Source organism: Jaculus jaculus, chromosome 23 (genome assembly GCF_020740685.1).
Source record: "Jaculus jaculus isolate mJacJac1 chromosome 23, mJacJac1.mat.Y.cur, whole genome shotgun sequence".
Classification (NCBI taxonomy): domain Eukaryota; kingdom Metazoa; phylum Chordata; class Mammalia; order Rodentia; family Dipodidae; genus Jaculus; species Jaculus jaculus.
In genome coordinates this window covers 8,760,642-8,776,206 of record NC_059124.1, presented here as the reverse complement: position 1 = coordinate 8,776,206, position 15,565 = coordinate 8,760,642, and the positions used below count along the sequence as shown (strand labels likewise).

At 50.2% G+C, this 15,565-nt stretch overlaps 1 protein-coding gene across 1 annotated transcript in view; it reads left to right on the top strand.

Moving 5' to 3' along the window:
• Window positions 1-15,565, top strand: part of Vwf (von Willebrand factor) — a 167,817-nt gene that overhangs the window by 138,074 nt on the left and 14,178 nt on the right. The window contains exons 43-47 of the mRNA XM_045139643.1: window positions 2,201-2,350; window positions 8,675-8,785; window positions 13,169-13,349; window positions 14,826-14,866; window positions 15,312-15,428. Of these exons, the coding sequence (XP_044995578.1) occupies window positions 2,201-2,350; window positions 8,675-8,785; window positions 13,169-13,349; window positions 14,826-14,866; window positions 15,312-15,428 (600 nt within the window). The remainder of the gene's footprint in view (window positions 1-2,200; window positions 2,351-8,674; window positions 8,786-13,168; window positions 13,350-14,825; window positions 14,867-15,311; window positions 15,429-15,565) is intronic.

Sequence of the window (15,565 nt, the reverse complement as noted above, 5' to 3'; positions counted from 1 at the left end):
ATCCGTCTGTCCATCCATCCATCAACCCTCCAGGCAACCATTCCCCAGCTGGTCTTGCTTACCAGGAAATAAAATTACCGTGGATAATGTAGAATACATACTCGATTCTTTTCCTTACCCATTTTCTGAGCTGACACCTAATCGAGATGACCAAAGTATTGGTGCCTTAACCACCGAGCAATCTCTGCAGTCCTTATTTATTTATTTATTTATGAGAGAGAGGCGGGGGAGGGGGGCAGATAGTGAATGGGCACGCCATGGCCTCTAGCCATTGCAGATGAACTCTAGATGCATGCACCACCTTGTGCATCTGACTTACATGGGTACTGGGGAATTGAACCTGGGTCCTTTGGCTTTTCTGGCAGGTACCTTAACCACAAAACCATACCCATAATGATTTAAAATTATAATGCTATCATCATTAATTATTTTTCTCTTATGATTGTACCACTGATTCATTATCCTGTTAATAAGATATCTCAGTGTGTTTTTATTTAAAAGGGGATTTTATTTTTTTTTTGCTTTAATATTTTTGTCATATAAACATTACTCTAACATCTAAATTATAAACTAGTACATGTTCTGAGCAGTCATACTTAGAGACCCATTTTCTTTCTTATTCCTTTAAAAATTTTGTTAGCTTTTCTTTTTGAAAATATTTTCACACTTCTTCCCAGTTGTCATGGGGAAGGTAGCATATTATGAGATTTGATGCAGTTTTTCTTTTTATTTAACAATGTATAATGAAGGCTATTTTATTATATTGAGTTCAGCCTCCCCCCCCAACTATATAGATACACCCTAGTTTATTCAACAAGTCTTCTATTAATGGACATTTGAGTTACTTCAGGCTTTTAGTATTATTATTAGTATTATAATACTACATAAGTACTTTTGTGGATGTGTTATTTTTGACTTTTGCCAATGCATCTTTGAGATAGATTGTTAGGAGTGAGATTCTGGGTCAAATGGTCAATCTCATGTTCTTTAGTTCAGCATCGCTGAGTTCTCCATGGGGCTGGTAGCATTTTCTAACAGACTTCCTAACAGAAGAACCAGGTGGCTCTTTCAGCACCATTCAGTTCGTTCCACAGGGAGACTGGTTTCAAAGTATTTTGTACTGTTCTTATGTCAAGGGATGCAAGACCTGTTCTCTATCTTTGGAGGGCACATTTGGGATTGATTTCAAAATTGCTATTAGGTCCCTGGATCAGACAGTCCCCTGACCGTTTCATTCATGTCTGAGTGCTTGCAAGGCATTCAACCCTGGCTTGGATATTCTGGTTCCAACAGTCTTTGTAATCCCACTCTCCATGTCTCCTCCATCCTCCTTGTCTCAAGTGCCCATCCTCCGTACCCCAGAGTCTTTGCTTGCAATATCCTTATCCTTCCCAATCTGCCTCGCCTTCTTGCTCCTCAGGGGATAGGGGGCTCAGTGTAGCAGACATCCTCAGGGTCACTGAGCTGAATGTCCAGACCAGGCTCAGTCATGGAGGAAGGGATAGTTATTGATGCTTACAGATCCAGGGGAAGTTCCATGATGGGAGAAGAAGCCGGCCTGCCTTCACAGGTCCAAGCAGAGAGAGAGACAGAAGCACAAGCTAAAAGCCAAAAACCGCACAGCACAGCACAGCACAGCACACTTCGGGAACTCCAGGCAGAACTGGGCACTTTGCGTATCTTTAGATTGCAATTTCAAACCCATCACCACACCTTAAGGTCTGCCCAGTGACACCGCCTCCAGCCAGGTGGCTGCAGATGCAAACTACAAGCTAACAAAACACTGACTATATTGGGGGGCCATCTGTTCAAACCACCACAGGTCCTCAGTCCAAGGATATGACTGTGTCAGAGCCCTTAGGTGCAGTGTCTGTGTGACACAGTAAGGAGGTGTATGCTCTTAAAGCAATATGGAGGCCAGACTACACAGCTACTGTGCTATCCCCAAGACTGGGGGCCACAGAGGGTCCCTCAGAGCCACTCCCGGTTTAGACCAGGAGGCTTTCCTAAGACTGAGTGTCACGAAAGGGAAGAGGACCACGTCAGTGTCACGGGTGTCCCTACCTCTATGTGGAGGGACCTCCCTGGCTTGAATGCGTGACCATTTTCTCAGCATCTGAGCATCTTCCACTTCTGGGGAAGTGGTCACGCCTGTTCAAATGAACCCAATGGGTCCTTCACAGACACTTTGTGCCACCAGGTTTGTGTCCACCGAGGCACCATCTACCCTGTGGGCCAGTTCTGGGAGGAGGGCTGCGACGTCTGCACCTGCACGGACACGGAAGACGCTGTGATAGGCCTGCGGGTGGCCCAGTGCTCTCAGAAGCCCTGTGAGGACAGCTGCCGGCCGGTGAGTGGGGCAGAAGGACTGGGTGCTCTCGGGGCCTTCTAGTAGGGAAGATTGGACGGCGATGTTAGGAAAGAGCTATCGGGGGGAGACAGAGAGAGAGACACCTGGGGGATAGAACATACCATTCAAGGGACTTTCGCCAACGAAGCTGTACCTCCAGTAGTTTAGCTTGATAGAATGATTTGATCCATTCATGACGTCAGGGGCCTAATGATCTAACCATCACCCAAAGGTCCACTTTTGTATGATGGAGAATGGGGACCAAGCCTTCCACACGTGCACGTCTGTGGAGATATTTCAAACTGTAACAGGCTCGGCAATACTGCTGTGAGAAGAGAACTGCTGGGCCACCCCTGTGTGGTCTATCCTTGGCCAATGGGCATGTCTGTCGCATGGTTTTAAGTCTTGAGGGCAGAAGTAATGTGAGCAGAGCCAGACGGCATAAAATGCCTCGAGAAGAATTCTTGATTTTTCCTCTCTTGTCCACCACCCGTATCTCTCCCTGGAGCAGCTATAAGCTGTGAATCTTCTGTGATTGTTCCTCATCCAGTTTCCACATAGGCTGGGGATTTTCAGGACCTGCTTACTTATTTATCTTGTTGAAAAAATTTTTTATTGTAACTTCCATTATTATAGACAATAAACCACGATAATTCCCTCCCCTCACTTTCCCCTTCACCACGCCGTGCTCCATCATATCCCCTCTCCCTCTCATTCAGTCTCTCTTTTATTTTTGATGTCATCATCTTTTCCTCCTATTTTGAGAGTCTTCTGTAGGTAGTGTCAGGCACTGTGAGGTCGTGGGTATCTATTTTGTGTCTGGAAGAGTGCATTGTAAGCAGTCCTGCCCTTCCTTTGGCTCTTAAATTCTTTCTACCATCTATTCCTCAATGGACCCTGAGCCTTGGAAGGTGTGATAGAGATGTCTCAGTGCTGAACACCCCTCTGTCACTTCTTCTCAACAGCATGGAGTCCAGAGGTCACTGTCAGACCCTGTTTATAATTTGAGGGATCAAAGATGTGATGGCTGTTCCCCAAATCCAGTGTGTGTGTGGCCTCCTAAGGCAGCTATCCTTACACACTAAAGACAGATAAGATCTTAAAGTAAAAGAGGGGGGCAGCCATCTTTAGGGAAGATTTTGTGTCAAATTCAGCTCACTGGCTAAATCCTGGCACCATGACTGCATTTTTTTCTTCTCTTTCTATCTCTCTTTCCCTCCCTCCCTCCCTCCCTCCCTCTTTCCTTCCTTCCTTCCTTCCTTCCTTCCTTCCTTCCTTCCTTCCTTCCTTCCTTCCTTCCTTCCTTCCTTCCTTTCTTTCTTTTTTCAAGGTAAGGTCTTGCTCTAGCCCAGACTGACCTGGAATTCACTATGTATTCTTAGGGTGGCTTCGAACTCATGGCGATCCTCCTACCTCTGCCTCCGAGTACTGGGATTAAAGGCGTGCGCCACTGCACCCAGCTTCCATGCCTGCGTTTTTGTCAGGAGCGAGTCACAGGAGAGCAGATCGAGGCAGGAGGGAGCTGTGCTTGCTTCTGCAGTGTGAGCTGCAGGGAAGGCCAAGCTCTTGGTGCATGTCGGCATGACGGAGGGAGGGCTTGGGAGTGCGTGCACGCGTGGAGAGCTGTTCCGGCCCACCTGCCCTGTGGACACCGAGGGTGGGTGGTGGCGCTTGGTGTCCTTGGGAGAGGATGAAGTGGGAGCACGAAACCGTGGAAGTCTCTTGGTCTCCACCTGTCTCCATTAGCCACAGGAGAAGACTTGTTATCTAAAACAGAGTGCTGTTTGGAGTTCATTTTTAAAATATTTTTTTGTTTTTATTTATTTATTTAAGAGCATCAGACAGAGAGAGAAAGAGGGGGGGAGAGAGAGAGAATGGGCGCGCCAGGGCCTCCAGCCACTGCAAACAAACTCCAGACGCGTGCGCCCCCTTGTGCATGTGGCTAACGTGAGTCCTGGGGAATCGAGCCTCGAACTGGGGTCCTTAGGTTTTGCAGGCGTGCACCTTAACCGCTAAGCCATCTCTCCAACCCTTTAGCAGGGAATTTTGACTGCAAAGGATAGGGCCCGCTTAAAGTAGCTAAAGCAAAAGGAGACTCTGTAGAGAAGTCACAGGAGGGCAGTGTGGCAGTCACAAGCCATTTCTATTTATGGTCCATGAGTTCCTATCTTTTCTCTCTGTCCATCTGTGGTAGTGCAATGTAGAGTCACACACCCGATGACAAGGGACTGTTCTGAGAAAAAATGTTGTAGGAATGTAGCAGGATGCGTGTGCACAAACCCTCCTGGTGTGTAGGCTCATCACGCGATCCCACCTTTGGATGTTATCTAGATGCTAAGCTCACCGTCTACGAGGCTGCTGTCAGTGGGACACAGTGGTTTATTTTGTGGTAAACTTCCTTGTTTTATAAGTAACAGTACACTCCAAAACAGTGGTGAAAGTGCCGTGTATGTACGGCATCACCGAGCACTGTGTGCTGGACTTTAACATAGGTTCATTTACACCAGCATCTCCATGAGCATAAGAATAACATGTTTATTTAATAACATGAAGTTAATAACAAATAATGTGCTATTGTTTTAGGAAGCTATGTGTTGGGGACATTTTAGCTCCATTTTAATCTTTCTGTTTTTTTTAAGGCGAGCCCAACAGACTGGCCTTTAAAAAAAAAATTTTATTATTTATTTATTAGAGATAGAGAAAGAGGTAGAGAGAGAGAGAGAATGGTCCCGCCAGGGCCACTAGCCACTGCAAATGAACTCCAGATGTGTGCGCCCCCTTGTACATCTGGCTAACGTGTGTCCTGGGGAATCAAACCTGGGTCATTTGGCTTTGTAGGAAAACGCCTTAACAGCTAAGCCATTCCTCCAGCCCTGGCTTTTTTTTTTTTTTTTTTTTTTTTTTATGAGAGAGCAAGAGCGAAAGTGAGAGTAAGGGAGAGAATTGTCACGCCAGGGTCCCCAGCCACTGTAATCACACTCCAGGTGTGTGTGCAACCTTGTACGTGCATGCGTCACCTTGTACATGTGCCACACTGTGCTTCTGGCTTACATGGGATCTGGGGAGTCGAACATGGGTCCTTAGGCTTCGCGGGCAAGCACCTTAACAACTGTTGAAGTCAGGTTCACATTGCTGGCAGAAATCACCCAACCAAGAGCAGCTTGTGGGAAAAAGAGGTTTATTTTGGCTTACAGGCTCGAGGGGAAGCTCCGCGATGGCAGGGGAAAACGATGGCGTGAGCAGAGGGTGGACATCACCCCCTGGCCAACATAAGGTGGACCGCAGTAACAGGAGAGTGTGCCAAACACTAGCAAGGGAGAGCTGGCTATAACACCCATAAGCCCGCCCCCAAGAATACACTCCCTCCAGGAGGCGCTAATTCCCAAATCTCCATCATCTGGGAACCTGGCATTCAGAACACCTGAGTTTAAGGGGGACACCTGAACCAAACCACCACATTCTGCCTCTGGCCCCCCATAAACTATTAACCATCCATTATGTAAAGCGCAATGCATTCAGTCCAACTTTAAAAGTCCCATAGTTTTTATCAGTCCTGATGATGTTCAAACATCCTCATAGTCCAAAGGTCTTTTAACTGAGCCACAATACAATCCAAACCAAACAAAAACCCATAATGGCACAGAATAAACATTCACACTGCAGAAGATGGCACTGGGCAGAGCAAAGACCAAGACAAGATTTAAAGCAACCAGGGCCAACATCAAATTCTGCAGCCCCAAGTCCAACAACCCTAACCAGTTTCCAAGTCTGATAATTCTAACCAGCAACAAGTCTGTGGCGTTCCAATGCTGCCCCTCCAGCTAGGCTACTCACAGTCCTGGTAAACCCTCATCGGAGTCAGCAGCTCTCCTTGGCAGCCATCTAGTGGTCCTGGCATCTGCACTGGGTCTCCACTGCAAGCCACGGTCCATCCCCAGGGCCTCTGCGTGATGGAGCCGCCATCAAATATGTGTCATTATTGACTGAAATGTCATCGTGAGGTGCATGGATTATATTGTACTCGTCCTCATGATCTTCCTCAGAAGGAGGAAGAGGGTGGGATAGTCTTTGCACTTGTCAGTAGGAAATAAAAGACCAGCATAGGAAATGGAGTTGACCAAAACACAGCTCATCCGAGGCCCATAGAAACTGGTACATGCTGGCCTGGAGCCCATTCTGGTGGGCTTGTGCAACTGACTCCCCGGTGTAATGGTTTGAATGCGAAATGTATCTTGCAGGCTTATATGTGGAAAGCTTGGGCCCTGGCTGGTAGTGCTGTTCTAGAAGGTGTTGGAAATTTTAGGGGAGGGTGCTCCCTGGAGGAAGAAGACTTGAAGGGTGCGTCTTTGCCATGCGCCTCCTGTCTGCTGTGAGGTGAACCGTCTTGTCGTTGGCATGCTCGCACCGCCACGAAAGTGTGGGTCCAGTGATTAAGGACTGAGGGCTCTGAACTCACGGAACAAAGTAATTTTTCTCAAGTTGTTTCTGTCAGGCATTTGGGTCACAGTTTTGTAAAAGTGACACAGCCATCACAAGAGGAGCCAGTGCGATCCAAGGAAGGGGTCTTAAACATGTGTCCCTCAGAGTGGCTTCAACGTGGGTCGAGGCCCCCCGAGCTCCGTGTCTCCCACCTGCATGTCAATTGCACCTTAGGGGTTACGTGGCTAAGTAGGGTTGCAGTTTATTTTCCAGCGGTGAACACATTCAGGATGTTCGATACACCTCTGTTGTTCATGGGGAAGCCAGCGAAGATAGGATGAAAAGCATAAAGAGAAGGGTCTGGGGTGAGTATTTAGACATAAAGCGTCAAGTACACACATAAACTAGAGGGTTTGGAGGACTAAGAGAAAACAAAAAGAGATTTAAGAAAAAAGGATTTTCTGCCGGATATGGTGGCGCACGCCTTTAATCCCAGCACTCGGGAGGCAGAGGTAGGAGGATCGCCGTGCGTTCGAGGCCACCCTGAGACTACAGAGTGAATTCCAGGTCAGCCTGGGCCGGAGTGAAACCCTGTCTCAAAACAAAAGGATTTTCTGGGATTGCTGGGGAGGAATCTTAGACAGGTAGAAATTTGTTGGCGTAGCTAGGGCATCGGAGAAACCCATGTGTCTTTGGAATCAAGGCGTCTGGCCTGGGGACCATTTGTGACACTGACCACACCTTGCCCAGGGTGATGTGCAACAGAGCAGAATACAAATAAGAAAACACACAGCCAGATGACGGCGCGGAGGAATCCAGAGCCTCTTACGATGGGGGCTCTAGATGCCCGCCGGCGATCGCTAACTCTCGCCAGGGCTCCCCGGGGTCTTCGCGTCTTTCACGGCCTCTGCTGTGTGCTGCCTCACAGTGCTGTTGCTTCTCCACAGTGCCCTGTGCCTCACCCGGGCACCATAAACGACCAGAGCCTCTGCATCTCGCCGCGTGCCACGGTGACGCGGGTAGGGATGTCAGTAGGTCCCACGGAGGAGGTGGCATGAACTTCAGCCTAATCTCCAGAGGGGTTGCATTCCTGGGGGGGAGGCAGGATGAGTGCCTCTTCAGAGTCCGCCCTGCCCCTTAGTGTGCCCAGGGAGCCCTGTGTGTTTGGCATTCACACCACCCTGAACAGCCAGCCATGCCTTCTCTCTGAAGGACACAGCTCCAAGGTGGAGCCTTATCCTTAGTGGAAGGTGGGTTGACAAACACCCAGGATACGGTGCCCTCCTGCCAGGTGCTGTCTCTCTGTTGCCTGCCCACCTCACTTTGACTTTGTGAGGACTACTGTGGCATCTCATGTACTAGGTCAATGCCAAGTAACGAGCAGAGGAAGCTCACCTCTGCAAGGTACTGTGTTCATCAGCTTCCTAACACTGTGACAGAACACCCTAGAAGTAAGCCTGGGCGTTCTTGAGAATTCTCTCTGGTCAACAGGATGCCTAGAGTTGGCCATGGCAGAGGCCCAGCTCACCAGCTCAGGCTAAGAGGACCCTGGGCTGTCTTTACTGTTCTCGCTAACTAGATGTTGATGTCAGTGTGGAACCTCCCAGAGGGTCCAGTTGGGGTTGGTTTGTCAGTGTGGAATCGTGCTGAAGATCGGCTTGGGCTTGGTCTTCATTGGAGAATCTTCTGGAGGGTGGGGTTGGGGTTGGTCTCTTCAGCTGAGGAAGACTTGGTTAAGATCACTTAGCTTACTCAGCTGGTCCTGAGGCTGGTGGGCAGCAGAGATGAGAATGTCAAGCCCAGTGTCTTGGTCGGCGCCAGGGCCTGGTTCTCATGCTGCTCAGGGAAGAACACCTGCTTTTGAGCTGCTGGCCCAGCGTACACTCTGTTCCTTCTCTTTCTCAGGGCTTCTCCTACGTCCTCCATGAAGGCGAGTGCTGTGGAAGGTGCCTGCCATCTGCCTGTGAGGTGGTGGCCGGCTCACCACGAGGGGACTCTCAGTCTTACTGGAAGAGTGTAGGTGTGCGCCCGGGGGGGGGGAAGGGGAGCAGAGACCATAGCCGGGATGACACGCTGTGCTCCATCCAACGCTGACATTGCGTTCTCCTCCACCCTCCATTGCTTCCCCACAGGGCAGTTAACCAGCCTCTTGGTACCATTGGAATCCCACCTGGGATGCCCTGTAGCCATTAGACTTCCCTTTCTGTGGGTTTGGGGAGAGGCTCCTGGAGAGATGCATGAACAACAGACTTGTGCTCTCCTGTTCACAATGAATCCAGGTCATGTAATCCATGAGCTGTTGCTAGAAGGGTGGCCAGCCAACCAACTGCCACGCCAGTGGAGATCCCTGGATCTCTCTGCGTCACTTCTGTTTCAGCTACACTATGACCTCACAGATGGAGATCCCTGGATCTCTCTGCCTCACTTCTATGTCAGCCACACTATGACGTCACAGATGGAGATCCCTGGATCTCTCTGTGTCACTTCTATGTCAGCCACACTATGACCTCACAGGTGGAGATCCCTGGATCTCTCTGCCTCACTTCTATGTCAGCCACACTATGACGTCACAGATGGAGATCCCTGGATCTCTCTGTGTCACTTCTGTTTCAGCTACACTATGACCTCACAGATGGAGATCCCTGGATCTCTCTGCCTCACTTCTATGTCAGCCACACTATGACCTCACAGGTGGAGATCCCTGGATCTCTCTGCCTCACTTCTATGTCAGCCACACTATGACCTCACAGAGGGAGATCCCTGGATCTCTCTGCCTCACTTCTATGTCAGCCACACTATGACCTCACAGATGGAGATCCCTGGATCTCTCTGCCTCACTTCTATGTCAGCCACACTATGACCTCACAGGTGGAGATCCCTGGATCTCTCTGCCTCACTTCTATGTCAGCCACACTATGACCTCACAGATGGAGATCCCTGGATCTCTCTGCCTCACTTCTATGTCAGCCACACTATGACCTCACAGGTGGAGATCCCCGGATCTCTCTGCCTCACTTCTATGTCAGCCACACTATGACCTCACAGGTGGAGATCCCCAGATCTCTCTGCCTCACTTCTATATCACCCACACTATGACCTCACAAATGGAGATCCCTGGGTCTCTCTGCCTCACTTCTATGTCAGCCACACTATGACCTCACAGGTGGAGATCCCTGGATCTCTCTGCCTCACTTCTATATCAGCCACACTATGACCTCACAGATGGAGATCCCCGGGTCTCTCTGCCTCACTTCTATGTCAGCCACACTATGACCTCACAGGTGGAGATCCCCGGATCTCTCTGCCTCACTTCTATGTCAGCCACACTATGACCTCACAGATGGAGATCCCCGGATCTCTCTGCCTCACTTCTATGTCAGCCACACTATGACCTCACAGATGGAGATCCCTGGATCTCTCTGCCTCACTTCTATGTCAGCCACACTATGACCTCACAGATGGAGATCCCTGGATCTCTCTGCCTCACTTCTATGTCAGCCACACTATGACCTCACAGATGGAGATCCCCGGATCTCTCTGCCTCACTTCTATGTCAGCCACACTATGACCTCACAGATGGAGATCCCCAGATCTCTCTGCCTCACTTCTATGTCAGCCACACTATGACCTCACAGATGGAGATCCCTGGATCTCTCTGCCTCACTTCTATGTCAGCCACACTATGACCTCACAGATGGAGATCCCCAGATCTCTCTGCCTCACTTCTATGTCAGCCACACTATGACCTCACAGATGGAGATCCCTGGGTCTCTCTGCCTCACTTCTATATCAGCCACACTATGACCTCACAGATGGAGATCCCTGGATCTCTCTGCCTCACTTCTATGTCAGCCACACTATGACCTCACAGATGGAGATCCCTGGATCTCTCTGCCTCACTTCTATGTCAGCCACACTATGACCTCACAGATGGAGATCCCTGGATCTCTCTGCCTCACTTCTATATCACCCACACTATGACCTCACAGATGGAGATCCCTGGATCTCTCTGCCTCACTTCTATGTCAGCCACACTATGACCTCACAGGTGGAGATCCCTGGATCTCTCTGCCTCACTTCTATGTCAGCCACACTATGACCTCACAGATGGAGATCCCTGGATCTCTCTGCCTCACTTCTATGTCAGCCACACTATGACCTCACAGGTGGAGATCCCCGGATCTCTCTGCCTCACTTCTATGTCAGCCACACTATGACCTCACAGGTGGAGATCCCCAGATCTCTCTGCCTCACTTCTATATCACCCACACTATGACCTCACAAATGGAGATCCCTGGGTCTCTCTGCCTCACTTCTATGTCAGCCACACTATGACCTCACAGGTGGAGATCCCTGGATCTCTCTGCCTCACTTCTATATCAGCCACACTATGACCTCACAGATGGAGATCCCCGGGTCTCTCTGCCTCACTTCTATGTCAGCCACACTATGACCTCACAGGTGGAGATCCCCGGATCTCTCTGCCTCACTTCTATGTCAGCCACACTATGACCTCACAGATGGAGATCCCCGGATCTCTCTGCCTCACTTCTATGTCAGCCACACTATGACCTCACAGATGGAGATCCCTGGATCTCTCTGCCTCACTTCTATGTCAGCCACACTATGACCTCACAGATGGAGATCCCTGGATCTCTCTGCCTCACTTCTATGTCAGCCACACTATGACCTCACAGATGGAGATCCCCGGATCTCTCTGCCTCACTTCTATGTCAGCCACACTATGACCTCACAGATGGAGATCCCTGGATCTCTCTGCCTCACTTCTATGTCAGCCACACTATGACCTCACAGATGGAGATCCCCAGATCTCTCTGCCTCACTTCTATGTCAGCCACACTATGACCTCACAGATGGAGATCCCTGGGTCTCTCTGCCTCACTTCTATATCAGCCACACTATGACCTCACAGATGGAGATCCCTGGATCTCTCTGCCTCACTTCTATGTCAGCCACACTATGACCTCACAGATGGAGATCCCTGGATCTCTCTGCCTCACTTCTATGTCAGCCACACTATGACCTCACAGATGGAGATCCCTGGATCTCTCTGCCTCACTTCTATATCACCCACACTATGACCTCACAGATGGAGATCCCTGGATCTCTCTGCCTCACTTCTATGTCAGCCACACTATGACCTCACAGATGGAGATCCCTGGATCTCTCTGCCTCACTTCTATATCAGCCACACTATGACCTCACAGATGGAGATCCCTGGATCTCTCTGCCTCACTTCTATGTCAGCCACACTATGACCTCACAGATGGAGATCCCTGGGTCTCTCTGCCTCACTTCTATATCAGCCACACTATGACCTCACAGATGGAGATCCCTGGATCTCTTTGCGTCACTTCTATGTCAGCCACACTATGACCTCACAGGTGGAGATCCCCAGATCTCTCTGCCTCACTTCTATGTCAGCCACACTATGACCTCACAGATGGAGATCCCTGGATCTCTCTGCCTCACTTCTATGTCAGCCACACTATGACCTCACAGGTGGAGATCCCCAGATCTCTCTGCCTCACTTCTATGTCAGCCACACTATGACCTCACAGGTGGAGATCCCCAGATCTCTCTGCCTCACTTCTATGTCAGCCACACTATGACCTCACAGGTGGAGATCCCCGGATCTCTCTGCGTCACTTCTGTTTCAGCTACACTATGACCTCACAGATGGAGATCCCTGGATCTCTCTGCCTCACTTCTATGTCAGCCACACTATGACCTCACAGGTGGAGATCCCTGGATCTCTCTGCCTCACTTCTATGTCAGCCACACTATGACCCCACAGGTGGAGATCCCTGGATCTCTCTGCCTCACTTCTATATCACCCACACTATGACCTCACAGGTGGAGATCCCCGGATCTCTCTGCCTCACTTCTATGTCAGCCACACTATGACCTCACAGGTGGAGATCCCTGGGTCTCTCTGCCTCACTTCTATGTCAGCCACACTATGACCTCACAGATGGAGATCCCTGGATCTCTCTGCCTCACTTCTATATCACCCACACTATGACCTCACAGGTGGAGATCCCCGGATCTCTCTGCCTCACTTCTATGTCAGCCACACTATGACCTCACAGGTGGAGATCCCTGGATCTCTCTTCAGCTCAGAGTTAATGATGAGGGTGTCAGAGTTATCCCTGGCTTTCCCCAGGTGCCTCTGTGGCTGGAGATGGCAGCATCTGGGGCACAGAATTCTGTGCCATTGTCTGGGTAGGGTGACTTTGTCCTAGTGGGTTGAGTTCACTGGGATGAACTCTGTTCTTTTTCTCTGAATGGGGGCTCAGACCCTGGAATTGGCACGCTGCCACCATGGCACGGCCCAAGCTTTGCCCAGCGAATGTGACCGCCTCTGGTGCTCTTCAGGTCGGCTCTCACTGGACTTCCCCTGAGGACCCCTGCCTCGTCAACGAGTGTGTCCGAGTGAGGGAGGAGGTCTTTGTGCAGCAGAGGAATGTCTCCTGCCCTCAGCTGGAAGTCCCTTCCTGTCCCACAGGCTTCCGTCTGAGCTGTAAGACCACAGGGTGCTGCCCCAGCTGCGGCTGCGGTAAGGCGTGCCAGCCAGGGCTTGGGGTAGTGTGGGACCACCCTCAGTCTTCTCTGTTTCCTGTGGCTCTTGAGTTCTTTGCCTTCTTCCAATTAAGAGAAATGGGCACAAATTCTTCCCGTTTATTCCCAATGTATTTATGAGAAAGCAGAGAAAAGGAGGCAACAATGATAGTTTCCTCAGGATTACCATGATCAGCTCGGAGCCCTGCGATGTTAAATGAGTGATGGGCCAGGGTTTGACCCTAGGGCTTTTCTGACTCTGGAGATTACCTCCTCCCTCTCTCTCTCTCTCTCCCTCCCTCTCTCTCTCTCTCTCTCTCTCTCTCTCTCTCTCTCTGTCTCTCTGTCTCTCTCTCTCTCTCCCTCTCCACTTTCCTTCTCTTTCACAAGACAGAGAGGGAGAGAGAATTGGCGCACCAGGTCTTCAGTCATTGCAATCGAACTCCAGACACTTTGTGCCACCGAGTGGTCATTGTGACCTTGCAGTTGCCTCACCTTTGTGTGTCTGGCTTACATGTGATCTGGAGAGTTGAACATGGGTCCTTAGGCTTCACAGGCAAGTGCCTTAACTGCTAAGCCACCTCTCCAGCCTTTCTTTCTTTCTTTCTTTCTTTCTTTCTTTCTTTCTTTCTTTCTTTCTTTCTCTCTCTCTCTCTCTCTCTCTCTCTCTCTCTCTCTCTCTCTCTCTCTCTCTCTCTCTCTTTCTTTCTTTCTTTCTTTCTTTCTTTCTTTCTTTCTTTGTTTCAAGGTAGTGTCTTACTCTAGCCTAGGCTGACCTGGAAGTCACTATGTAGTCTCAGGGTGTCCTGCAACTCACCGTGATCCTCCTACCTCTGCCTCCCCGAGTGCTGGGATTAAAGACATGTGCCACCATGCCCAGCTTTCTTTTCTTAAATAGGTGGTTTCTCTTTATCTATTTAATTGCACCTTTTTTTCTTTTGAGGTAGGGTGTCACTGGAGCCCAGGCTGACCTGGAACTGACTCTGTAGTCTGAGAATGGCCTAGAACTCATTCACAGCAATCCTACTACTTTTTCATCCCCAGTGCTGGGACTAAAGTCTTGTGCCACCAAACCCAGTGCGATTACCTTTTCAATGGTGCTGAATGTCCCAATTACAGGAAGGTATCGCCACCCTTTTAGCTTTGCTTGGCACACAGACGTACAGTCAGGCAAGCAGAGGGCAGCAGCAAACAACAACTCTTTCCACAAGTGAGCTCTGGATTCCTTGTGAATTCCAAGAGCAATAGAACTTCACCTCTTGCAAACCCAAAGAACTACTCTCCACCCAGCTCTTAAAAGAATCCCAGCACTCAGGGAGGCAGAAGTAGGAGGATCGCTGTGAGTTCGAGGCCACCCTGAGACTACATAGTGAATTCCAGGACAGCCTGAGCTAGAGTGAGACCCTACCTCGGGAAAAAAAAAAAAAAATTCAGCTAACCGAGCACCCCAGAATCCTTCCTTTTCTCTCACCAGAGCCCATGGAGGCCTGTTTGCTCAATGGCACCATCATCGGGGTAAGCTGGAGCAAGTGGGGCCCCTGTGGGAGGGCAGGCAACATAGTCCACGGCGGAAATGGAAGGAAATGAGAGACGTCTCCCCACAGAGCCCGGCTGAGCCAGCTCCTAGCTCTCCGGGGCTCAGTCTGCTGCTGTTCACTTACCTCCCGGTCCACCCTAGGCATGTGGGCATGTGGGCATGTCTTTGCACCCAGAGAAGCACTGTGAAGACAGTGTCCGTTCCTACCTGGTCCACTCTCCCACTGTCTCTCTGCCCTCTTTGATAAGCTCCGCATTTAAGGTGGAGGGCAGAAAGGGGGTGGTTCCCAGAGAAGAGAGGTGACCCACAGTGAGGGCTGGTGGGAGCTGTATGGTTGCGTGTCTGCGGGGACGAGGGGAGAGAAGGATCTGGGTGTGCGTGGGGATGGGTGGGGGTGTTCTCACTCTGGTCCTCTGTTTCCAGCCCGGGAAGAGCGTGATGGTCGACCTGTGCACAGTCTGCCGGTGCACCGTGCAGGTGGGAGCCGTCTCTGGATTCAAGCTGGAGTGCAGGAAGACCACCTGTGAGGCCTGCCCCCTGGTACGGGCGTCTCGGGGACCGAGGGATGACCTGGAGGGTATAGGTCCCCAGCTATGGGACCTCAGTGGGGTCTTCAAATCTTAGTTTCTGATAATTGACAATATCTGACACCTATCTAGAAGGAGACTAAAAGTCAC